Genomic DNA, 26441 nt, shown 5'->3' with positions numbered 1-26441 from the left:
ATGGGTCCTGAAGTGATTAGATGTTGATATACAGGACTAATGTGAAGCTTCTGACATGTTCATCATGCACACTAGATATAACAACACTCCGTCAGCTGATCTGTCATTCATGAGCTTAACCACTTGATATGCCATCAATGTTAAAAAGACATATAGCAAACCACTTGTGCATATACTTCCTTAAAACCTCCTCACTGTGAGATGAGTGCAAATTATACAATATACACCACACTGTGGTGGATGCAAGATACTCACTGGAGCCTTGGTATGAACTCTATGAGGTCTCCCTGTTTGTAGTAAAAGTACTTGCTGGCACCCGGTGGCTCAATTAGAGTGAATACCATTAAGGCTCAGTCCTTGCGCATGCTGCATGTCCTATCTCTCTCTCTCTCTCTCTCTCTCTCTCTCTCTCTCTCTCTCTCTCTCTCTCTCTCTCTCTCTCTCTCTCTCTCTCTCTCTCTCTCTCTCTCTCTCTCTCTCTCTCTCTGTGTGTGTATGTAGGCCTAACTATCCGAACAATGCATGAATATATTTAAAAATCATAATAAAAAATATATAGGATTTTTTTTTACTTCATATCTGAGCCTGCATACAGCTAAATAATGTTGAAACAATGTCTGAGTGTCATTTCATTTGCGAGAGATTAACCATGGCTATGGCTTGGACCACAAATGCCATCACTGCTATGAAAGTCAATTGACCTTGCATGACACCCTTTTTTAACTCCAGAGATGATGTCCTGTTCACATGAATGAATAGTACAGATCAGCATGTGTTTGACTTGTTTGAGAGGTGCGTCCTAAAAGCCAAAGTCAAAATTGTTCACGTCTTACCACTGAGCCATTTGGCATCTGGGTAATGGATGTGAAGGTCTTGTCCGAATACGTCCTCCACAGTCACTTTCTTCTTGAGGGCAAGACTGTCATCTTCATCTGCCAAGTACGTCACCAGAAAGGGAAATAAAATGAACAAAATTAATTTGGCATAATTCTGGGTCATAACACCATTACAGTACATTCAAGCAGTGGCGTGCACAGACATTTAGAGGGGCAGGTGCTCAAGTGAAAAAAGGGCACCTTGTGCAGCGCGTGGAACCGGCCGGTTGCCTTAATAGTGTGAGATTTATAGATTTTGGGGCCTAAATAATATATTAGAAGCTTTTTATCAAGAATTGATCCATGTCACCATGGTCCACAACAAGGTTTTCAAAAGGGCACATTTGTCCAGAGGGAAAAGGGCAGGGGGTGCTCTAGCACCACCTAGTGTCTATCTGTGCACGCCACTGCATTCAAATTCTGGATCATTGTGAATAAGTCTTGTCGCCTAGGCCTAGGCCGAAAAAACAAATCTGAAGATACTGTATTTCCTTTACTCCTACGAGGTTAGATCTTCATTCACAGGATGATGCATAATCTTTAAAGACATCACTGGACTCCTTCATGAACATGTCTCTCTTGTCGGGTGGAGGGGGGGGGGGGGGGGGGGGGTTTGACTATTATGTGACTTCCTGTCCTTGGAGAGAACACTTTGCAGGAACTCTTCACAGCGCTCGGGTACTGCAATTTAGAAGGGTTCACAAACGAGGATGAGCCGAGACAATTACTCTATTGATCTCGGAGCATCAATTCACATCATCCTGCCTTGTCTTTATTTAGCAGAGGAGGGAGAACTCCCTCTGTCCCAAAACTCAAAATGAAATCTGACGTTGACAGCTGAACAGCAGGTGTTGCTGCAGAGAACAGAAGCACTGGTGCAAGTTAGCATGGATGGGGGTGGAATAGACAGGATGCAAGCCCTTTCACTGTTCCCCAGTAACACACAGCTACAGGAGAGAGCCACTAGACACAAGATGGCACATTGAAGGTTGCTTGGTTGGTTGACAGCAAATCTTTGGCTTAAATCTGACTATGTTGACAGACTTTTCAGTGACACAATATCGTGTGTGTGTGTGTGTGTGTGTGTGTGTGTGTGTGTGTGTGTGTGTGTGTGTGTGTGTGTGTGTGTGTGTGTGTGTGTGTGTGTGTGTGTGTGTGTGTGTGTGTGTGTGTGTGTGTGTGTGTGTGTGTGTGTGCGTGCATGCGGTGTGTGCACGCGCACGGTGTGTGTGCGTGCATGAAAACTAGAAACTGTTTTGCCAGAGACTGCAGTTTTAAGGAGGAAAGCCAATTTTCACCTCTAGGCAAATGGCATCTCTGATGCTGTGCCAATTTGACAGAAGACCGGAGCTATTACCGCATAATCATTTCCATTAAACAGGCCTGAATGGCATTACACATTAAAAGGGCCCATTACCTAGCGAGAAGATGACCTTGCCGCTCTGAAAAACCAATATGCAATCTTCAACCGGACAAACTTTGTCATCTACAAAACTTTGTGTGCGCGTGCGTGCGTACGTGTGTGTGTGTGTACGTACTAGGGGTCAGCAGAATGACTGAGGTGACGATCATTGAAAGGATGCCGATGATGACCAGCAGGGCAATGGCTATTCCCTTCCAATTCCGCTGAGTCGGAATACTGCCCACCAGGTCCTGCAAAGAAACACAAACATATTCATACACTTAGTTCATAACACGCATGCACGCAGTTGTTGAACTTACTCTTTACCAAAACATTTTGCTGCTTTGGACATTCAAACTTATTATCGATATAATAAAGTATAGACAGAGATGTTCATTGTGCTGTGGCGGTTTGTGCAGTTATAAAGAGATGAACTGGCCAGAGGATGGATCATTCCTCATCAGGTACAATAACGCTGCATCCTTTGGCTTCTTCCCGCGGTTCGTGCATGATGGTGGTATCCTGTAACCTGACTCCGCCAGATGGGGCAGCAGAGAGTACACTAACCCAGTGTACTCTCTGTAGCCCCATCTGGCGGAGTCAGGTTAGGTATCCTGCCGCTATGCCTGATAGCCAGAGTGGAGGGCCTGGGGTTCCACGCAAAGAAAACGCGTATCATGAGCTTCTCGTCTAGCACAGCTCAACAGATGGTAGATGGCTAATCAGTGTCATTATTCGAAACACAGCAACTGCACTATCTACTGTATCTGCATGACATGCAATACATTTCACCCATGGACGTACAATTGGAGCTTCCTGAGGCTTGCTCAGCCGACTTGAAGGCTGTGGCTATAGAGCGTCGCAGTCCCGCCCCCTTTCATGACGACGCCAGGCCCAGGAAATAATTCCCAATGCATTTTCCCCATAGACATTTCAAAAAGTATTTATTTAAAGACCTTTTAAGTGTCTTACGAAGCCAACTCGAGTCGTGACAAATCATGACAACAAACACAATATTTTGGACCAAACAAATAATTACAAAGAAGAAAAACAACAAAAAAAGTGTTGTAACCTGCTGTTTTTTTCTTCTTTCTAATTATTTGTTCGGCCCAAAACATTGTGTTTATTGTCATGATTTGTCACGACAAGAATTGTCTTTGTCCGCAGCGTAAACGTCTTTAAATAAATACTTTTTGAAAGGTCTATGAGGAAAATGAACGGGGAATTCTTTTCCGGGTCTCTCGAGGGGGCGGGACTGCAACGCTCTATATGAACGATACAGCTTCAGCTTTGATCCCATTTAGGTTATTTGCAGGAAGAGGGTGCACAATTCTCTAGCTGCTAATACTGTTAAAGGTACTGTGATATTTCTTTGTTCAAGTAAGGGTTATATAGCTCTGAATTCCCTTGCGACGATATAGGTCGCAGTTTACTATGAAAACCTGAATCTCCCGTCCGTCACACCTCGTGATATGCTCCATATATGGACAATAAAGAAACACGCTCCATATATGGCCAATACAGAATTCATTCCATGTTGATCTGACCTCATCAAACCCTTAGATCTCCATATATGGAGCTGACCTGTTCTGACATTCCATATGTTGATCTGACCTCATCAAACCCTGTACACTCAAGACATATCTGCATATATGGAGCCGGCCAGCAGCTGAGGTGCTCTCTCTCTCTCCTTCTACATCTGACCTCACGGACACCAGATTAATAGTTTAACTCCTGCTTCTTAACTGTGCCGTATTAAAAAGCTCTGTTGTTTCAGCGCTAATCTACAAACTAATCCCAATGTGTTGCACTTGTGTGACTGTGAGCAGATTACTTATTTTCGGATATGGTATAAATCTGGCCTTTACATGTAGTGGTGATTAGACCAGAGTGTGGTAAAGGCCAAAGGTTATATGATATATATATATTATAATCAGGTGGCATTCTGGTCTCATTAGCATCGCATAATCAGCCTTCTCGAAACGGGCGACCACTGCTTCTTCACACACAGCGCACAAAAACACGCATGCACACGTGCACGCGCACACACGCACGCGTGCACGCGCACACACGCACGCACGCACACACCTCATTAGCTTGTAGTCCAGTCCATGACAGTGTTGTGTGGGCTTTGGTCTGGCTGTGTAGATAGAGACCATGTCTACTCTTAATTGGTAACAAGACAATCAACTGCTCGGGATCAATACGAAATACAGGAGCTATGTTCCCCTTCCAGACTCACTATGAGTCATGACTCATTCTGTGTGTGTGTGTGTGTGTGTGTGTGTGTGTGTGTGTGTGTGTGTGTGTGTGTGTGTGTGTGTGTGTGTGTGTGTGTGTGTGTGTGTGTGTGTGTGTGTGTGTGTGTGTGTGTGTGTGTGTGTGTGTGTGTGTGTGTGTGGTGGCTTTATAGAATATATATATAGAAAATTAGTCAATATCCTTAGAACAAATTGTATGCGAATCAAAAATGTGTGCTCTCTGCATGTGCGGTACACTCCATTTGCACCCACTGGCATGTGCTTGCTCTCTCAGCTAAGCAAATCAATACCAAAGGCAGTGAGTGTACCTAGGAAAAATGGCAACCACATCAATACGATGATTCATTGCTGCATTGGTATCATCTTCATATAAAAAAAGGATTTGAAGATAAGGATATGGAGTTGTTGTATGCAGTTGTGTGCAGGATATTAATCTCCTTCGTCACATCCTAATAGAAAAGCCACCCGCCACTGTCTCTCTGCATGTGACATCGGCAAATATCTGCAGACCTCTGACCACAACAAAGACAGACTTTCGTGGTGGTATGACAGCTTTAGAGATAAACGCCCTGTATCTGCATGTACCGTTCATTCTACAGGTCATTGCTCATTTTAAATCGACACCCAAAGATGGCAAGCGTTTCAGACAAGGATGATAACAGTCAAATACAGCCGGTATAGTTTTCCCAACACTGCACTGCAAGGGAAGTCTTTTAATATTACAGGGGCGAGGATTGAAATTGTGTCGAGTCAAGAAGTATCCAGTTCTGTTCCTTTTGAACTTGACTAAAGGAGCACTGATCCATAAATGTGTGAGCTGGCTCTGTGCCACATAATGCTGGCAAACCTCTCTACCTCACCATTTAGACAACCCAGTATTGAGTTAATATATTCCCAGCCTCTGCTCCTCCCCTCATGTATTCCATGTGCTCGTTGGGTTGTTCAGATTGAGCAGTGGGTTGGACTACAAGTCCTAGAAAGTATAATGACTTCAGAATCACCCTAGTTTCTGAATTTTAAATACATGTCCCATAGGCTCTGTGGCTCTATTTTGGGCTGCAGGAAATGTGTGATGCCGTGGAGCACCATCACCATCACACCCAGTTATTCCGAGATTTAGGGATCACTTCATTCCGCAAAAATCGATGAATTCTGTGGAGTGACTGTGGGAAAGTGCGTGCGTACGTACACGTGCAGGTATTTGTGTTTCTGTTAACTCAACTTTATTGTCACATCAGAGGTTTATAAGTGTAAAAAGGTCGTACAAGCCCTGTCATTTTATAGTGTTCCAGTTCCAAAGCTAACGTTTTTGTGTCATCACTTGCAAATTCACTTGTTATTGTTAATCCTGTATCCCGAGTTCTCTCTGTCTCCAACTTAAACAATCCGGGGTACGGTATAGACAACAATAAACCCGGTCGGTATATGCGTTCTGAGTTAGCACCACTTTCTAGTTTGTCATGCAACCTGTGAGATGAGTGAGTGAGAACAATATCCTGGCAGCTACCACTACCATTTGCACTGCACAGTACAGTACGTATGTCCACACTGTCTGTCACCACACACAAGTGAGTTTGTTGGCTATTAATATATGGCCTGTATGAGTATATGGCCTGTATGAGTATATGGCCTGTATGAGTATATGGCCTGTATGAGTTGGACTATCAAACCATTATAATGTACTGTAGGCTACCTGGTAGCGATGCAAGGGTCACATTTCTACACTCTTCTGTCACTCAATATATTCTATAAGTCAAATATACCGTTTCAGTTGGTTTATACCCTTTTACGTTAAATCAAATACCTAAAAAAAAAAGCTGCAACTACGCTAGTATAACCTATAAGGTCAATCACCATTAGATCATCAGGCTGGTCGGTTGGTCCAAATGTTTTAAACACACACGAGAGCTTATCATGAATTATTTTTTCAATGAAAGCTATAACTGCTGGCTGTAACATCGCATGGGGCACATATTGTACATATAGTTTAGACAGATGCTAGGTTCTTGGTTTACCTGAGATCCTATAGTTTCTTGAGGCATGCCGCACTACACTGTCTCTCTGCATTATATATACAGCATGTGTCATGTGATTACATTGTTTATTGTAAATCGCTCTGAATATGAGCGTCTGCTAAATGCCTAAATTGTAAGTTGTACATATAAGTCTATAGCAGAGAAAAGGTCCCGCACACTGTCAGACACTTGCCAAAATGTTGCTCTTTATTGGGTCGACGTTTCGGTCGACCCAATAAAGAGCAACATTAACTAAATTAACAACAAATTGTAAATAATAAATAATAATAATAATCCCAACCCACCCAACCCACCCAAAGAAAAAGAAATGAGCAAAGATTTCAACAAAGACCAAAAAAAAGAAAAAGGGGATTATACAGATATAATTAGTTATATATGTCATGCTAGTTATATAGTAATATGGTAAGCTGTCTATTGTTTGATATTTTGCACCATTTAATCTAGCTGTAGAAAGCTCCATTGTTACAACATCAGTTAATAACTATTATTCACATTCCTATTCCATCCTGCACAAACCTTCATTCCCACCACGAACACAGTCATACAGTAGCTTTTTAAAAATGTGGCGGTATTCACTCAGCTAAAACTGTCGAAGTGTCCTTGGGCTGAACACTGAACCCCTAACTGCTCCTGATGAGCAGGCTGGTGCCTTGCATGGTTTCCTCTGCCGTCTCTCTAGGTCGTCCTCAGACGAGCCCTCCATCGTCGTTTCCAGTCATCCCGGTTCTCCATACATCTGGCCAGTTCGTTGGTACTTTGCGCTCCTGCATCGCTCTTGAGTACATCCACATATGTTAGCGTGGGACGTCCTCGTGATCGATGCCCGTGTGTTGGTTCCCAAAGCACCAGTTTGCTGGCTGGCAGTTCTTGATGCCTTTGGCAGTGTCCTGCTAGTCTCATTCTCCTGGCTGCTATTTTCTGGCTCACCCTTGGTAATCCCTCATACAGAGTCTTGTTAGTAACATGTACAGTCTTGCTGATGTTAAGTACTGCACGCAGCATTCTGGTGTAGCACCCGTCAAGGGACTTCTGCAGGGTTGGCTTCAGGGTCCAGCATTCACTGCCGTATAGGAGAACAGACTCCACTGTTGCGTAGAAGAAGCTGAGTTTGATTTGTCGGGGGAGATTGGAGTTCCATACACTGGTCATGCCATTCAGGGCCCTCCATGCAAGTGCCTTCCTCACTTTTAGATCTTGCTCGGTTGAGTTGACCCATGAGCCCATGAGCCGTCACTGTGTGAATGTTTGTGTGAATGGGTGAATGTAAGGCACTTTGTAAAGCGATTTGGATGAAGGAGATAAATACTGTACACTATTAGAGGCAAGAATTCCCATACATTAACAGTCAGGAGATGTAAAAAAAAAAACTGTCAGAAAAAAACAAACAAACACTAGATGACGCCCCACTAGTACATATGAACCTGACAACTTCTCCATCAAACTCAAACTCGGTGCACACCTTAACTTTAGGTATTCCCAGAAGGCTGATGTGTCCAAAGAAAGCCTCTATACTTAGTAAAGTCGACCTGATTACTGTAGCTCTGTAATTGGTGTGTTCTTTTCCCCATTTATACCAAATCTATGGCAAACATAGCTCTTTGGTGAATGTAATGTTAACCCCAGAATAGGAGGCTGACTTCAAATGGTGAAAGTAGAAAAAGCGTATCACTGCTCAAGGAAATAAGGACCAGTGTTACACCAGTGTTTCCCAGCCTGGGGTCCAGGATAGGCCACTTTTGGGGGGCACCAAAGATCACAGACAATGCATGTGGCATGAAGCTTTGTCTGTGTTTAACATGTTTTAAACATGTTGCACACAATCATCAACTTCATTTCATCCACTTTCAACCTGTCATTAGTGTCTAATGACAGGTTTCAAAAATAGGTTTAAAAAAGAGTGAAAATTGCAGATCTACAAGCTCACAATGCGTCACAATGTGAGCTTGTAGATCAGATATTTGTGCAATTTATCGTACAGAAGTATAATATAGTGTTTTATAGTGTGCGTGCATGCGTGGGAGGGTCTCAAAGGGGAAAAGGTTGGGAATCACTGCTGTACACCCCATTTTGATGTAGTTATATGATGCTGAATGTCTACATTAAGCCATCTCCTTGCGTTAGTCTGTCTGAAGAGCATGCAGGACAGAGGCTGATAACAATACAAACTAAGCTCGGAAAGCTCCATCAATAAATGAGCAGTGGAGCCATTTTCACTCGCTGTTCTCTTCAGACACCACGCCAATAACAAAGCCTGTGCATTTCCCTGTTGCTTTATGTCCGTCTGCTAGGCCCACAGGGGCTAAACAGTTACATCTTTCAATCCATATTTTGTTGCTATTTTCATTCCATTTCCAGACAAAGAGGCAATAAGAATGAATCATCCTTTAAGAATAAGCCCCACTTTATTCTCTCTTTCCTGTCTGTCTGTCTGTCTGTCTGTCTGTCTGTCTGTCTGTCTGTCTGTCTGTCTGTCTGTCTGTCTGTCTGTCTGTCTGTCTGTCTGTCTGTCTGTCTGTCTCACTCTCCTTCTCTTTTTCGTTGGCTCTCTATCTCCTCTCTTCTTTCCTCCTCTCTCTCTCTCTCTCTCTCTCTCTCTCTCTCTCTCTCTCTTTCTATCTATCTCTTTCTCTCTCTCTCTCTCTCTCTCCTCTCTCTCTCTCTCTCTCTCTCTCTCTCTCTCTCTCTCTCTCTCTCTCCTCCTCCTCCATCTCTATCCCTCCCACTTTCTCTTTGTCTAACCATCTCTCTTTCTCCCTGCTTGCTGGTGGAGTGTGAAATGGATCTCTCCAAGCAGCACCTGGTTTCCAAGGGAACCAAGAGAGTCATTGGAGTCAGATGTGCAGTGGGGACATAGGAGGCGTGGGATGGGGGTGTGTGGGGTGGTGAAGGGGGATGTGGGGTGGACTAATATTACTGCTGACAGCAGCATGGGGAATCGGGGGTGTGATGTCTTATATCCCAAATAAGAACCGTCACACAGTGTACTCTTTATCCTAGTTGGTTTATTTTTAAACAGAAAAGTATTGCTTCCGTTGGAACAAATTGGAGCTTCTCCAGTGCAACATTCCCCTTATGAAGTCTGGACAAACAAAACACTTGAAACACCCTAACCTACAACCTAATCAGTTACCTTGTCATTAGCAGAACCAGCCTATGCTGTTGCAATGTGCAATAATGCACATTTTACCAAATACACTACACTCCTCCCCACAGATCAGTTCCTGCCCTTAGATTCAACCTCATCATCATCATCATGGGCCTGACATTTATCTTAGGTCTACTAAGATATTAAAGCCCTTTCCTCACCATCATCTCGCCCACTATCTTTTAACACCTCTGGCTCCTCAAGAGGATTCTCTGGTCCACATGGCCACCCAACCTTGCCCTGAAAAGCAACCAAATACTGCATGTGACAGGGACCATTTGTTCTCCTTACCCTCCCCCATGCTGCTTGACCAAATCCTTCTCTTGTCTCACATAGTTTGTGAAAGGTTAGGCTGACAGCCTGGTGCTCAGCTGATGTCCCAGAAACACTTCTGCAGGTACTTTACCCTTCATGCTATAGGGAGAAACAAACAGAAAGTTCTGAATACAGTTCTGCATGGTGGTGTTCATAGTCCAGGAAGGAGGAAAATATCTGCACACCGTTCTTCTGGGCATAATTTACTTCACGCCTTTTAATAAAACATTTTTGGGAGCATAAAGTGTGTGTGAAAGGGTGTGCTTTTCCTCTTTCCAGTGTAGCCTGTGTGTGATCTAGCACCCGTTGAATGTTGGATGTGAATGCACCTCTTGGACTGCATTTGATGTTCAGAGTCAAGTTGTCAACACATTTTCAGATTCTGCACTAGATGCTCTGCAGCGCCTTTAGATGCTGGGTGATACGGAGCTGAGTAAATGGTTTCAACTACATTATTCTTTGGGAGGTCCTGAAATGTGTGACTGAAATTGAATTGAAATTGGCCCCATTATTGGTAGACTACCGTATATGATGCAAAGAAGCCCCGCACAACCTTCAGAGTTGTCTCTGCCACTGTAGTCATTAACACCACTTCAAACCACTTAAGATTAGCTGTCAATCAATACCATAAACCTGTGTTTCCCTTTTTACACAAAATCGACATGCACTCTTTGCCATGGTCCCACTGCCAAAGGAGTAATGGAGCATTTGCTGTACATTCAACTGATGCACTTTATAATTGCTGACGAGGGCATTCTTTAGGGTGTAACCACCCTAGAACCCCCCATGGCACAGATCAGTTTCCACTGACTGTTCCGTTTGTCCCACCCAGTAGGGTTTTAGTTCGATATCAGTTACATGTTATGGTAGGTACAGAATTTCACTTTATAAAAAATGGCATCACTCTTTCTTTAGATATTTTTGCTGGCTTTTCTGCCTTATTTCGATGATTGGCAGGCAAGGGAGTGACATCTCTTTTTATCACCGGTTGTGATAACTCTCATCATCTAACTCGAGGTGCTGATAAGCCTGTGTCAAATACAGCTTAGCTTCCCTCAGTTAATGCTCTCAATATGCGCCGGTATTAAGTAAGCTTTGCCGATAGGGGCATAGGGCAGGAGCCTATCTCCTGCTACTGTAGCGTGAGGCAGCTTGACTTACAAGTACACCCCCTGGGCATGACACTATGTCCAGGACTTACCCCCAATCCATCCCATGATGCCGAGTGCCTGCCAAGCAGATAATCTTTGGTATGACCCGGCCGGGGATCGAACCCCGACCTCCCAGTCTCAGGGCGGACACTCTAGCCTAGAGTGCAACCTTGGCACCCTTCAGCACCATGGACAGCGAAGCTCTGACAAAATACAGACAATCCAAGTTTTAAGCCATGGTGAATGCAAGTGTAGACTTTATAAATTATTTTTCCTTTTTCCTAATGAGTTCCTATCTCATGGGAACAAGATTCTGGAAAAAAAATCTTATATTAAATTTGGCTTAAGGGAGGATTTTAATTTCCCAAATTAGGTGTATTTTCTTAATTGCAAACGAACCTCTGGCTGAGGCTATTAAAACAGACATTAATGGCATTAAGATTGCAGCAATAAGCACTCGGGTGGTGCAGTGGGTGAGCTTGGGTGCCTGCCCACCAACGCAGAGGTTGTGGGTTCGAATCCACTGTAGTGCATCTGTCTTTGTCAAGCATCTATACGCACACATTTGGCCTGTGTCCGAGGTGGAAGCTGGGCGGGGATGGTGAAATTTGTCACTGGCTGGGGTCCCTCCCACTGAGTAAAGTAGAAAAATCATGGCACTTCTTTTTTTTTTTTTTTAAGATATTTTTTTTGCGGCTTACGCCTTTTATTGTTTTTTTGAAGGGACAGACAGTAGGCTGACAGGAAACGGTGAGATATGGGGGAAGACATGCAGTAAAGGCCGTGTCGGGCTCGGGAGTCGAACCCGCGGCACACTGCGACTGGATTACCAGTCGGGTGCCCAGACGGTTACGCCACCGCCTGGGCCATGGCACTTCATCTTAAAAATATATAGTTAGTAAATAAGTTACTTGACAGTAACTATAATGATATTACCCAATTTGCAAAACTAATGCATAACATAGCCATGAAAGTAATAACATTATGCAAGTCATTACTTACAGTATGTGATATGTTACCCCCAACACTGTCTACCTTAATGGTGTGTCACCTTGCCATTAGCATAAGAGACACTCCGCAAAACACTCCAAATTAGATAACCGTCTCAAGGCCCACGGCTCAACAATATCATCAGCAGAGAAGAAGACCGCGTTATTGGCTCTGCCTGGGTGAGCTAAATAAAACGATGTGACATGGTAATTTATTGAGTGCTGGCTTCTATGCCTTGTAGAAGCAATAATAACTTTATATGTGTGTGCATTTGACTAAATACACTACAGGGTAGAACATAGACCTCACAGACCTGGAGACAAGGCTCAACACTCACTAAATAGGATGAACAAAAGGGAGACCTTTGAAGAAAAGGGAAACGTTAGCCGGGGGGGTGTCGTTTACTGGCTCAGAGAGTTCATTCATTCATCATACCATCTTTATGGCAGTTGTTCCCCAATCAATCTGTGTGTAGTGTAGGGTCAACCTGTTTGTAGGCCAAAGGATTGATTGGATTCCGATTTTACGGCGGCCAGTTTCGAATTGCAGCCGTCCGTAGGTGCCCTTTGAAAGCGGTTTTGAGGGGTGCTAGCCCCTCCTATATACAGGTTTAATGTTTGTTTTTAAAACGTCATTGACAATGAAGGGAAAATTTACGTCATCTTGTCCCTAACACAAATATTAAATGCCATTAACAAGAAAGAGAATGTAATGTTTGTTTTGACACCGTTTGTTTTACATCACCGGTCCATTACATCACCTAATCATAGCAACTTTAATATATTAGCGCCCCTCACTTCACCAGGGTGTGATTTTTTAAATATTTATATACTGGTAGTTTTATATTTTGTAATGATATTGAATTTTGTTGCTGTTTGCATCTCTGTCTAATAAAGTATTCAATCAATCAATCAATCTAAAATGAGCAAAAGGGAGACATTTGAAGAAAATTTAAACTTTAGCCGGAGGGCTGCTGGTACTAGCGGTGTTCTTTACTGGCCCAGAGATTTCAGACACTCCTCATACAAGCTATAGGGCAGTTGTTCCCCAGTCACAGTCTGTGTAGTGTAGGGTCAAACATAAGGGGGAAGCAGAACACTCACTCTGGACACAGAGGTAAACTTTTCCCTTGGAAGGCCATCAATAAATCATGGGCATTAACGAGTGAGATTAAGAATTCATGCTAGATGGGTATTGGATCAGGATTGCAGCAGGGCACCTTTCTGTCTTTGTGTTCAGGTTCCCTTTTGTTCCTTCTGGAAATATTACGGTATGCAGACAGTGTTGAAATTGATTGAGGCCTGAGTGAAGACAATTAGCCCATGTGTCAGGAGGCTATAGTGGAGGCAAAATAAATAAATAAGACACTGCTGTGAAAACGTCTAGATGATGATGATGATGAGAGGACAGCCCTGATATGGAATACGGTGCATAAGGGAACAGAAGAAGATCAGCCCAAATCAAAGCTTTGAACTGTATCTAACCTGACAAGACAGAGACAGCTGTGAACATGTTGCTACCGTATGTCAGGCAACTAGTGTCACTCGCAAACAAACAACCACAACGCCATGAAACCCTCCCACACGGCTGACTTTGAGCAACTCTAAAAAGCCTAGTAAAAATAGGGTTGATCATCAGCATGTTTAAAAGTCCCTCCCTCTAACCCTGCTTTAACCACATTTACAGTGAAAGAGCATCCAAAGCTGTCATACTGTTGTGAGAGGAGAAAAAAAGTGAAAGTGCATTTTGTTGTTTGTCCATCGCTACAGGCCAAAGCTCCTTTAAATGATTCAGAGGACTGCCCTTTTATTCCATCTTGTGATTTTACTTTGGAATCAATTATTCAATATCTGTTGTATTTCCTGCCAGGGGGGCAGGTAGATACTTACAGAATCTGTTGTATTTCCTGCCAGGGGGGGCAGGTCAAGGGGCCAGTGAGGCTATTCAATGTTGAAGCTCTGGGCCCTAGTGGTAGGAGGAGGGACTACAGGCGGACCCGTGTATTCATGACCGGGAAACCCCGTGCAGCTGGGCTTTAACATTGAGCGCTCGGTTGCACTTCCGCATTTGACCACCAAAATGTGGTGGTCAAATGCGGAAGTAGACGTTCTGAGACGGTACTTCCGGCAGTCTTCCGGGTGCTTCAAAACGCCACTGAGCAACTTCCACTGACATGAATAGCTGGGGGGGCGGAGCTTCGCGCCAGTTCAGTCTCTATCCTTTTATATACTCTATGGGGCAGGTAGATACTTACAGAATCTGTTGTATTTCCTGCCAGGGGGGGGCCGGTAGATACTTACAGAATCTGTTGTATTTCCTGCCAGGGGGGCAGGTAGATACTTACAGAATCTTCTGCTCTGCTATTGGGGGTCAGTGTGTTCCATTCAATGATGCTTTGATACAACATACTGTATCATCAAAGTAAGCTTTGCTTCACACAACAGAAATCAGAGAAGCGCTCTCAACCTGAATCAATCGAAATCCCATTGTTCTGTGAGAAAATCAATAATATAGACGTTTGTGATACTGTATATAATGTCTGTGTATTTTTGTGTATTTTTCCACAAAATGTTGTTGCTGCAAAAAAAGTCCAGACCAGGGAAAATCCACTGAATGTTCAAAGTTCCAATTTTGGGGTGTAATTGAGGTCAGAAAACCTAAAAAAATAATATTTTTGGATGTCATGAGACCTTTAAAGGAAGCATTTAAAAAATAATCAGACCCAGTTGGTCAAGGCAGAAGACATGGCATTAATGCATTTTTCATCTGCAATGAAATTCCACTTGAAATGTCATCTCAAGAGAGGAAACCTCTGTGAAATGAGATAGCATTGTCTGTTTGCTAGAGTGACTGCAATTAGCAGATGGGCCTTTTGAATATAATTGAAAGTTTATCGATTTCCTCCTGGGTGACCTTTCCCAAAGCTAATTGTTTGAGGGACCACGCAAAACAGATGGAGAGGAAATGCAGCACCATTTGTACAGAATATCAAATTATTTGGTATACATACATTGTAAGATCATTAGTGAGGAAACTAAGGGAAAGAGTGCCAGAGAAACATCAAATGTGGAATATGAGACATACAGATGGGCAGTTGGACCAAAGAATGAACAGGCAGGCTGTCAGACCATTGCAAGACTGTTGCAGAATATGAGAATCAGAGATGTACATATTGGAATACATTTACATTATGAATAGCATGTCGTTGGTAACACGCAAATAAGACAAGGCTGAGAAAAACAAACCCCACAGTGCAGAAATTATTACTTCAGGGAGCATGAATCACAGCTTGCCTCTGACTAAACTACAGGAGCACATAATCTTTTCATCATCCGAGGAACAATAGGCCTGCCAAGCACCTCCTTGTACTACAACTTAAGGCATTGATGCTGCCATAGATGGGATCCTAAAATTATGAGAGTGCATCATTTAGGAGGGTCGAGTACATTATCCAGTTAAAATAAGTTTCCCAATTAGCCCTTCGCTAAGTCCGTCCCCAACCTGGCCTTGTCCAATAGGCACGTTAGCAGCGAAGAGACAGGTCAAGCTGTCCTTCTCACCCATTGAGATGCATTTTAAATGACGGGATTTCTCCATATAAATAATGGATCAGTTTAGAAGCAAAACCTTCAAAATGTCTTCTTCTTCAGATTAGCCAAATGGCATTGATCACGCCTCCAGGTCTTAAGTTAAGTAATAAGATCTGGTACTTAAGACACGCATAATACTGCCCTAGCTGTGTTCCTCGAGGGGGTTACAGGTCTATAACTCTTTAAGAGTGTACAAATGTAACCAAATGGATCCTTAAGGTTTGATACCAATACCAGCATTTTAGGCAGTATCGGCAGCTTTTCCGATATCGGTATCGGAACAATTTAAATTTGTGTGTGTGCGTGCGTGCGTGCGTGCGTGCGTGCGTGCGTGCGTGCGTGCGTCCGTGCATGCGTGCGTCCACATGACAGCGGTTTGGTTTTCAGTACTTTCTCTGTCTCTTATACTGTATGTCTTTCAGAATAATAATAATTTGTCCATTTGAAAGCACAACAGTAGCTTCCAGGCAGGATTATCCAAACTTTGTGTAGAACAGCTTGACAAAGACAACAGTGGGGTTCTAAAAATAAATCTACCAAATGTTGATCGCATGCAATTATCGTCACAGCTCTGCCAGCAGCTATCACTGATTTGTGGAATTTCCTTTCTTGGTGATTTTGCAGAATGTTTGGGATCCCCATTCGAGAGGTTAGAGAGGGCATTGTTACTTGCCGTCAGAATATCGTATTTCTAGAAAGGACATGCCAATTGAACAACACGATCAAATTATTCCTATCAAGGGCTCCGGGGTTAGCCAACATCACCATAGAAACTAAAAATACTGGAAGAGTGTGTTTTGTAAACCAGCCTCAGACCCATAAAAGGAAAGTGGTTCTTTTTGTAGGCCTATATTTATTAGCCAAATCTTTGTGAAGTGAAGAAGAGTTGTGAATAATAATGAGTGGTATAAGTCTATGCCATACCTTTTAATTTACAAATCCACAAGAGATGGATTACAAAGGGTAACCACATATACAGATGATCAGAGATCTCTGCAGATAATATGTTTGGTGACATCTGAAACAACTCAGATTTATCCCTAACCTTAATGTCACACTAACCTATAACGTTTGTCGGACTATTGGGATGTCGGAATAATCAGAGGTCGGAATTGTGAGCGGACAAGGGCTTATCCAAGCTTGTCATCACCTTCAAACATTGCTTTATTTTGGTACATTTGAGCAGGCGCTAGGCTGCTCAACATTAAAGATGCACTAGAGTCCATGATGGAACTAGTGGAAACTGGAAAATATAATACATCTTAAAAGTCAGACACAAGGACTGAATACAAATTTACAAAATTATAAATTTACAAATTTGTCTACATGATTTTGCTGGACAGTTGACTAGTTTCCAATATAGTTTTGAAACTCAACACAGCCCAAACACGCACGCACGCACACACACACACACACACACACACACACACACACACACACACACACACACACACACATGTATAGCAATGTCGCCTGCTGCAGGGGTAGCCTACATTAAAAGTTCATCAATCAATCAATTATTAAAGCTTAAGTTCAAAAGTTGTGTCATGTCCACAGTATAGGGTTCGTTTCTGAATGATCACGATAAACGTAACCTACAGTACCTGACTACTATTATGTAGATAGATAGCTCGATGTACGTGGACCATTCAAGCACTGGCTAACCCATGTCTACTCTTAATTGGCACACACAAAATGGCCATAAAAAGTAGGTGAATGTATTTCAGACACATAAGCTACTTCATTCTTAATTTGTTTCCTAGACGATAATGACATTTTCGGGAATGCTTCGCAGTTCGCAACACTTTGCCATACTTCTTTTCACAGCAAAGGCTATTAATTACATCCTATTCTTATAAACTGTATTGAGTCCTACCTCCTCATGCTCATCCATCTGTCCCACTTTCTCCGGCCCGTTTTGCTCGGAAGTCATGGTAAATAATATGAGCGGCGCGAGAGAAGCACTGACTGGTGACCGCTGACTGTGCAGAATGAATGCCACTAAACTAAACGGTGACGCGGAGAGAGAGAGCGAGAGAGAGAGAGAGAGAGAGAGCGCGCGCGCGCGCGCGCGCGCGGGTGGGTGTCCTGTCTAATCGAACACGTGTGCCAGGCTGCCAGCATCCCCATTAATAGCCTATGGCTATATGTACTGGATATTCCGTAGTTTAATAAACTGACGGCGAATGATATATCTCTGCATGTGTGTTCTTTGCTGTGGGTGGTCCCGAGACTCCCGACTCCAGTTATTCGGTCTGCTCAGACTCTGCTGCTGACAAACCTCATGGGTTTCCTACCTAAACCATAACATTAACCAACATTAGCAATGTTTGCGAAGTTCTCTTGTAGGCCTACTCTTGAACGTGTGAGAAATTATCTTCGACTCTTATGGAGGAGCTCATATTTTACTGTCGCGTTTTATACTGAGTGAAAGATTAAAGACGACATTACAATTAAGGCTACGCTACTTTACAGAAATCAAATAACAAACCAGTTGCTTATTAACTGTCAGAGCAGACTGCTTAACAATAACAGTATAGCTTATTCATTTGTTATTAACTGAGATTTTAATTTCCCCACATTGCATAAAGTGCTTTTTTGGGCGGCATAGAATAATGATGTGGTCTTGCATCATTTGCATGTGAAATGTCTACAATTAGATGAGTCAAGCGGAACAGTCAGATTTAGCATAGGCTATGCCAAATATATCTTTCAAACTTTGTTCCCCTATCTAAACGCAAAATGTGACGTTCTTGCATCATGTTTTTGTTGTGATTTTTTCACAACAATTTTTTCACAATGCAACAGAGAGATCAAGGTTTGTCCTTCAACCTGCATGGAACTATATTTAGCACTTCCATTCTCTCCTCACTGTTCAGCTGTAGAGATGTGAGCAAGCTGATATTACAAAGAACTCTGCGGAGTGCTGACACCCCTATCATCATTACTGGCATTCCATTACATAGGGAATGGAAGCAGCAAGGATCAATGTTCGAATACACAGTTTTGCATGAGTCGTTATTGAGTCATCATGTGAACATGTCCTTGCTGAAATTTCAATATGCAATATTGGTATATGTAGACTACACAATTTATAATTTAAGCATTTTAGCAGATGCCAGATGCTCTTAACCACAAGTGCAAAATCAGCAGAGTAGCCTACATGAGGCCTAGCATCATTCTAATTTCTAAACAACATGCTATCTAAATCACATTCTTACGTAGTCAAGAACAACTAATATAAATAACAAAAACTGAATGAATCATAATACAACAACATATCTGCATAGTAAACAGTAATATCTATTGAAAAGGTGACAAGAATGGATACAATGTTTGTAGTTATAATGGCTACAAGAATTGATGCATGCTTTTAGTAGCCTACGAGTCAAAGGCACCCACACAGAATATATCCACCCCAGCATGTTCCTATCAGCTTTAAAACAAAAGGGCTCCTTCTGCCCTGGCAGTTGAAAAGCCATGCTTTATGCAGTCCTACCTCCCACATAGAACAGAAATAGTTCCCACAACTTCCCACTCCTGACAAAACATTGTTTTTTTTGTTGTTTTTTTTGCAGCAATATCTGTCTAGCTGTATCTCGGCATGTAGAATTGTGTGTCACATTTCTCTGTGTGCCCACTATCCACATTCATGTTAGCACAGCGTGTCTACCTATTTGTATTGCCATTCTGTTGTGGAGAGTGTTCAGCCAAAAGTCAGGGTGTCTCCATAGAGCTCCTGGCCGTTTGAACCAGTCATCTGTTAGAGGGAACTTGCCTCTGGGAGGCCCTAATGAGGCTGTTAAATAAGCCCACAGACTGACAGAGAGGGCACAATATTTATGAAGATTATGCAAGTTCTGTTGTAATTACAAACCTTCCTACTCTGAATGTCAAGATGGACTTACCGGCACAGGATCATTTTCTGAGCACTATAAATTTGACTGTGTGTAGACTGTATACTAATAATGGGCTCTATGCACACCTACTTCCCTACTCCTTCACAGGTGTTACTGATGATACTAATTAAGGCACTGTTCCATTTAGTGTACAGTGGTTCTCAAACTTTTTAATTTCAAGGACCCCTGTTGCCACGACAACGGGAAGCAACGCAATGTCATGGCAGTGACTTCGCCACGATTATAAAGCCTGGATTGGGAGGGCCAGAGATCAGATTAGAAGACAGTAAGTAAGTAATTCATAACAAATATAACCAATAATACTAGTACTTCAATCCAACCTTCAAGGTGACATTAGCCCACGCATCTCAGCTTCATAATTAAGTAATTAAGACTTCATTACAAATAGGAAACTGAGTGTACAAATGGAACCAAATGGACCCGTACGGGGCCATTTGGAACCCACTCAAAGACACTTTGAGACCCACTGGTGTTGTGTATCAGTGTTTCCAGTGAGCACACATGCACAATAGCAGCTCCCTGTCCTTGACTCTGTTTGACCAGAATGGAACAGAGCCTTCATTAGTATCATCGGTAACAACTTTGGAAGATGATCTCATCAATTCACAAACAGTGTAAAATCATCACCATCCTTCTCATTATCATCATCATCATCGTTGTCTATATCAATTTAAACTATCACATAGTTAAACAACCACAGGAGATTCAACCTCATCCATTGTAGTATCAAACAACCTAGAAATGTCAAAAGTGGCTAAATACCAGATACGATGTTTATTACCAGTGTTACCATCAGACACCATTCCCAGACAATGTTCAACAGAAATATAAATGACATGGTAGTACAGTACACTAAAGTAGCTTACAGTAACCAACCCTTTCTATTCTCTTAAAGAGGCGTTTCAGCACCACTTCTGTGGACAGCTCCACTGATACATTTCAGCAAAAAGACAAATAATCGTTCATCGCCCACTACGTTTGTGAAATAAATCTATAGTCTAATGCAGCCATAACGCACAAAGGCATTAGTAAACTGCAGTAAATTTTATGCATTTCACAATGAAGGATTACAGTTTTAATACTCTAATTTGCCTCTCCCTGACATTTTCACCTTTTCACCATTTATATCCTCTCCATCATTTAACAAAAGATTAAATATTCCAATCAGATACTCTCTTGTTATTAGTTACATAACATTTCGATGTACAACTGTTAAGAGCTGAGAAAGACAACGGGCTATAAGAGTGCATTGCAAATACACACAAAACAATTTTAATTGGCATGAAGTGTCTGTCAAGCAAATCTAGATGAAAGAGGAAAGAAATCCGATCCAGCAAACAAAGCTAAAAAACACATTATATAACACACAACACAAATGTGTCTGGCCACATCTTTGGCAGGAAGGTGGAGATGGACGTATAGTCGTCAGTCAGTCTGACCCACATGAACCCTATAGTGTCCCTAGTACTCTGGGCTTGTCACAATAGGCGAACATTTGTTGAAAATAGGCAAACATTTTCCCAAAATAGACGATCAGACAAAGCTTGACATGACTATTTTGTTAGAATTGGACATGAGGGGGGGGGGACGACGACGACGACCAAGTATAGACCCCTGGGGACTGTATATAGGCTTTAAGTTGTTAATTGGAGAAGGAAATAAATACATACTGTCCTTATACCAGTGATATCCAAAGCAACCAACATTAAGTACACATCAAGGGAAGTTTGAAGCAATGACAGGTTTCCTTTACATATTCATAAGGAGGTATAGTGCTAGTTCAAGTGATGATATTTGGCCCATATCCCATGTCCAAGGTGTATAGAAAGATAAATACATTTGGCCATGCAAGCTCAGGTATATACCTTTAAGATAATCTGACTTGTGGATCTAGTGCAGAAGCTGCTGGTAAAATAAGAAGGCTGGAGTGGTATGGGTTTATCCAGTATAAGTAGCATGGGTTTATCCAGCACTTTCTTAAAAATGAATGACGTGCATTTTCCTCCTCTGACTTACATACTGAGGGCCATCCTAAAATTCTGCTAAATCCTCCAGTTTTCATATTTATTTATTATTTTAATATTTTCACGATTTTTCAAAAATAGCAGACCTACAAGCTCGTAGCGCGCCACTCGGTGGCGCTCTATGAGCTTGTAGATCTGCTATTTTTCAATGGCTAAATTATAACAATGTTTAAAACACAAAAAGGGGTTCCCGCCCAAAATGGGTTAAAGTGCAGTGGTAAGTGTGTGAGCATGTACATGTTACAACATATAATGCAGCTGTGGATCTGCTCTAATGTTATTTAAAATCTATCTCTTTTTTTGTGTTGGAAGACTACGGTAAATAAACACGTTACCAAATTCTCAGTGTTGATATTAGACAATATAAGTAGGCAGACAACCTTTCAATTGCATGCTAGCTCCCCCCAGTGATCACCAGGTGTTTGACATGTGTTGAGGACATTTACTATACCACAAAATGAACAAGTTACTACACAGTTAACTACCAACAGACTTCAGGCTGGCCACTCTATTACTGTATTATTATTATTATTATTATTATTATTATTATTATTATTATTATTATTATTATTATTATTATTATTATTATTATATTTTTTACTTTTTTGCGGACAGATGGCAGACAGATGATCTAGATTAAGGCTGGTTGCACAAATTGTTCTCAAGCAATAGGCCTATTATCTGTCTGTTAATGAGTTACTCCCTAACGCCCTATAAATATTAATTGAAACCCAGGGAGCACACCAGCAGCTGATGTATCTGTTCACTGGTCTGCCAGATAACCAGCAACCACTTTCCCCTGTGTCACCTGTGTTCAAAGGTTCACTCTGTCATTGTCATTACTTTCCTGTGTCTTTAATAACAAAAATGATGATAATTGTAATAATAATAAATAATAATAATACTAATAATTATAATGTATTATTATTATGACACAAAGGCTATAATTATAATGACACAAAGGTTTTGTGTGCCCTATAATGACAACCTTAGAGGGATGATCCAGGATCACAATACCAGGCTCGGATCAACAGCTCTGTTGATTTAGGACCAACCTGTTCCCGTTTAAACCTGGCGCCAGCTGTCAGTCCGGGCGGTTCAGTCATCAATCACATCCCCGGGGGGGGGGGGCGAGTGCCCTCTGGCATCTCTCCAGGTGGCACACAGACACAGACCCTGACCTTCCCTGACTCGCTCCAGCAACTCTCCAACTGGAAATGAACACACCTGGCTCTCAGATAGCCCATCACTGAGAACAATGCAGCCTGTTCACAAGTCCACTGTCTGTCACCTGGGCCGGTGCTGGATGGAACATGGAGGCGGGGTTAGAGCAGTAGGCAGTTTGTCACAGTTTGTAGGCTAAAACATTTGGTTCTCAAATTGGGGTCTTGGGGCCTCGGGGACCTCCATGGGGTTCCTTGAGGGGTCCCCAGCTAAATTAGTTATTTGGCATTAAATCAATCTAACCGTATCTACATGATGTTTTTGTATGATGTTTTTTGAGTGGTGCAACCACTCCAAGGAACAGCAATGTCCGTGTTAATCTATGTGTGTGTGACTATGTGTTAACCTACCGTATGTTTGTGTGTGACTCATGTGTGACTCATGAGTACCAGTAGGGGCGCTGTCGTGCCAGAAACAGAGAGAGAGATAGTGCTGCACTGTTGCCTGCTAATGAGAGAGAGAGAGAGGGGGGGGGGGGGGGGGAGTTGCACCACTCAGTTCACACGGGTGTGATTTTTCTAGAAAATAGCAGATTTTCAAACTCATTAGTTCAGCCCTGAGCTGAACTAATGACCTTTTAGCACAGTGATTCTCAGACTTTTTCATGTGAAGAAGCCCCAAATTATTATATACTATATATTCTCACCTGCATTTTTTAACCCTTGCTTTATATGGAATACAATACTTTCTACTTGAACTGAATAGAGCTGCCATTGGACCTTCTTCAAGTTCACAACCTTATTCGTTTTTTCATACTGTGAAGTCTACAAAGGAATTGTTTACTGTTAATCACGGACCCACGCAGCGCTTCATCTCCTTTTATCTGATTACTATATATGCACTATATTTGGCCGTGAACCCCCATCTGAACATATTTTGTGCCAAGGATCACCTTACAAGATTTGTGAAAATGTTTAGAAAATATTCAAAAATGTTCACATTGTTTGTAAGATGTTTTGAAAATAGCACATCTACAGGCTATTTTAAGATGGCGATCCATGGCCAAATACATAGTAATTTGGGTCTCCTTAACACAAATGGGGGTCCCTGCTGGCACAAAATGCTTTCAGATGGGGGGGCAGTGTCATATACATTGACGTCAAAACAATTGAGAATGACTGTAGTCTGTGGTCATTAGTTCAGCTCTGAAAAAACATGCTGCTTATGGCATGATGAGTCTGACACACAATGTACATGATGTACACAAACACACCTAAGAAATATATATATATTTTTTGAGTGGTGTAAACCACTCCTACAACTGGCTTTTTGAGTGGTGTAAACCACTCCTACAACTGGCTTTTTTGTGCAGAAAAAATGAGCATGGTTGCTATGTTCACCCTGTTGTAATGACGTAATGAAATCACACCCGGGTGAACAGGGTGAACATAGCAACCATGCTCATTTTTTCTGCACAAACAAAGCCAGGTAATGAAATCACACCCGGGTGTGATTTCATTACGTCAGACATGATTTCATTATGTCAGACAGACCTTACACCACTCAGTTCACACGGGTGTGATTTTATTAGTTTACGTGTCTGTCTGTCTGTCTGTCTGTCTGTCTGTCTGTCTGTTCGTACCAAAAAATGAGCACGGTTGCTATGGTCACCCAGTTCACACGGGTGTGATTTCATTACGTCAGACATTACGTCAGACCACAGCTGATCAGTCTATATAAGACCTTACACCACACAGTTCACACAGGTGTGATTTTTTTTAAATAGTCAATCTACAAGCCAATCTACAGTACACCTTCACAACCTGTTTCTATTTTTTTAAATCACTGAAAGAGTGCCGTGTTACGGGAGTTTGTCTCTACTAGTCTCTACACTGTTTTGTTTTGTTTTGCTTCTTCATTAGCTGGCTAATAAGCCAGCTAATGAAGAAGAAAATCAAAACAAAACGGTAATGGTCATGGCGAAAGTAAATCTAGAATGTATGGATCGTTGCCAAAAAGAGATAACAAGAGTGTGTCAGCACTCATTTAGAGAGCATTAACCTATCTACTGATCCAGGCCTCATAAAACAGACTTATGAGCGTCATGAACTTTACATCTCCTCATCAATGGCCAGCAAGAGAGCATTAAATTAAAAACAAGTTGACAAGTAAGTTACCATCCAAATCTAATGAATCTAAAGAATGATTAACTGCAACATGGGTGTACATTTAGGTCAGGACCAGAGATACTTAAAAAATGGAGCCTCAGGATCCAAGAAAAAAATAAATGATTGATGGGATACAAGCAAGTTCGCGGACGACACCACAGTCACAGGCCTGATCACAAACGATGATGAAGCAGCCTACAGGAGAGAAGTGGAGAACCTGGCACAATGGTGCCAGGTGAACAACCTGGCTCTCAATGTCGACAAGACAAAAGAGCTGATCCTCGACTACAGGAGACCTCCCAGAGACCATTCTTCCATCAGGGGTGCTGTAGTGTAAAGGGTCAGAGAGTTCAAATTCGTGGGATTACACATCACTGAAGACCTGGGCAGTACAGACAGAGCGGGTGGTGAAGAAAGCACAACAACGCCTCTACTTCCTGAGAAGACTCAAGAAAGCTGGCATGTGCCCCAAAGTCCTAAAAGCTTTCTAGTACAGAGGCACATGCACAGAGAGCATTCTGTCTGTCTGTCTGTCAGTCTGACTGGCTGTTTTTTCACGGCCTGGTATGGCAGCTGCACCGACCTCAACCGCAGAGCAATGCCCCCCCCTATCATAGACCTGTACGCAGATCGTTGTGTCACCAAAGCTCGTGGAATTTTGAAAGACCCAAGCCATCCCAACCGCAGACTGTTTGAGAAGCTGCCGCATGGAAAACGTTTTCGCAGTCTCAAAGCCACTGGAAACAGACTGCAAAAAAGCTTCTTTCCCCGAACAATCAGATACATGAACAAACTGATAAGAACCAGAGCGAAACCAGGCAAAGGAAAGCGCTAGCCCCCCCTTGCACTATCAAGCTGTAATTGCACCTTTTAAACAAAAATTGCTGTATGCATACGGAACATAACCTCAAATTGCACCTTCTTAAACTAAATTGTGTTGTATATATGGAACATAACCTACTGTGAAGCTGTTCACATTTACCTAACTTAGCTATTACAGGGAAAACATGCACATGTACGTTACTATTTTATTTTATTGTTTGAATGCTCTTTCTTGCACTCTTATTCTATCCCTTTGTTTGCTGTGCTTGCTGTGTTTTGTTGTTTGAATGTTATGCTATCTATTGTATATGCTGCATTGTCTGTAAGGAAGGAAGTTTTACTCTTATGTACCTGTACACAAGATGTAACAATAAAGTACAACCTTGAACCTTGAGCACACAATGAATGTATCAGCATTGTTTTATTGTAATCCAGACTAAGGAAGCAGAGTCACCAACAACAAGCCTATTTTATACAGCACACAATAGAGCTGCATCTTTGCCCAACTGTGGATTTTAAAAAGATTCCCATCATCAGGCTACAGACCAATCTGCCTTCCTGGTACCATCCAATAGTCC

At 42.2% G+C, this 26441-nt stretch overlaps 1 protein-coding gene and 1 long non-coding RNA gene across 2 annotated transcripts in view; one reads left to right on the top strand and one right to left on the bottom strand.

Moving 5' to 3' along the window:
* LOC306943462 overlaps nucleotides 1–26441 on the top strand; it is a 94582-nt gene that overhangs the window by 20607 nt on the left and 47534 nt on the right. The window lies entirely within an intron of this gene.
* Nucleotides 1–26441, bottom strand: part of LOC306943461 (A-type potassium channel modulatory protein DPP6-like) — a gene marked incomplete at its 5' end in the record, with an annotated part of 72826 nt that overhangs the window by 30870 nt on the left and 15515 nt on the right. The window contains 2 exons of the mRNA XM_079529823.1: nucleotides 834–932; nucleotides 2414–2528. Coding sequence (XP_079385949.1) covers nucleotides 834–932; nucleotides 2414–2528 — 214 coding nt within the window. The remainder of the gene's footprint in view (nucleotides 1–833; nucleotides 933–2413; nucleotides 2529–26441) is intronic.

Source organism: Electrona antarctica (assembly GCF_951216825.1).
Source record: "Electrona antarctica genome assembly, chromosome: 19".
Taxonomy (NCBI): Eukaryota; Metazoa; Chordata; class Actinopteri; order Myctophiformes; family Myctophidae; genus Electrona; species Electrona antarctica.
This window is presented reverse-complemented; position numbering and strand designations above follow the sequence as displayed.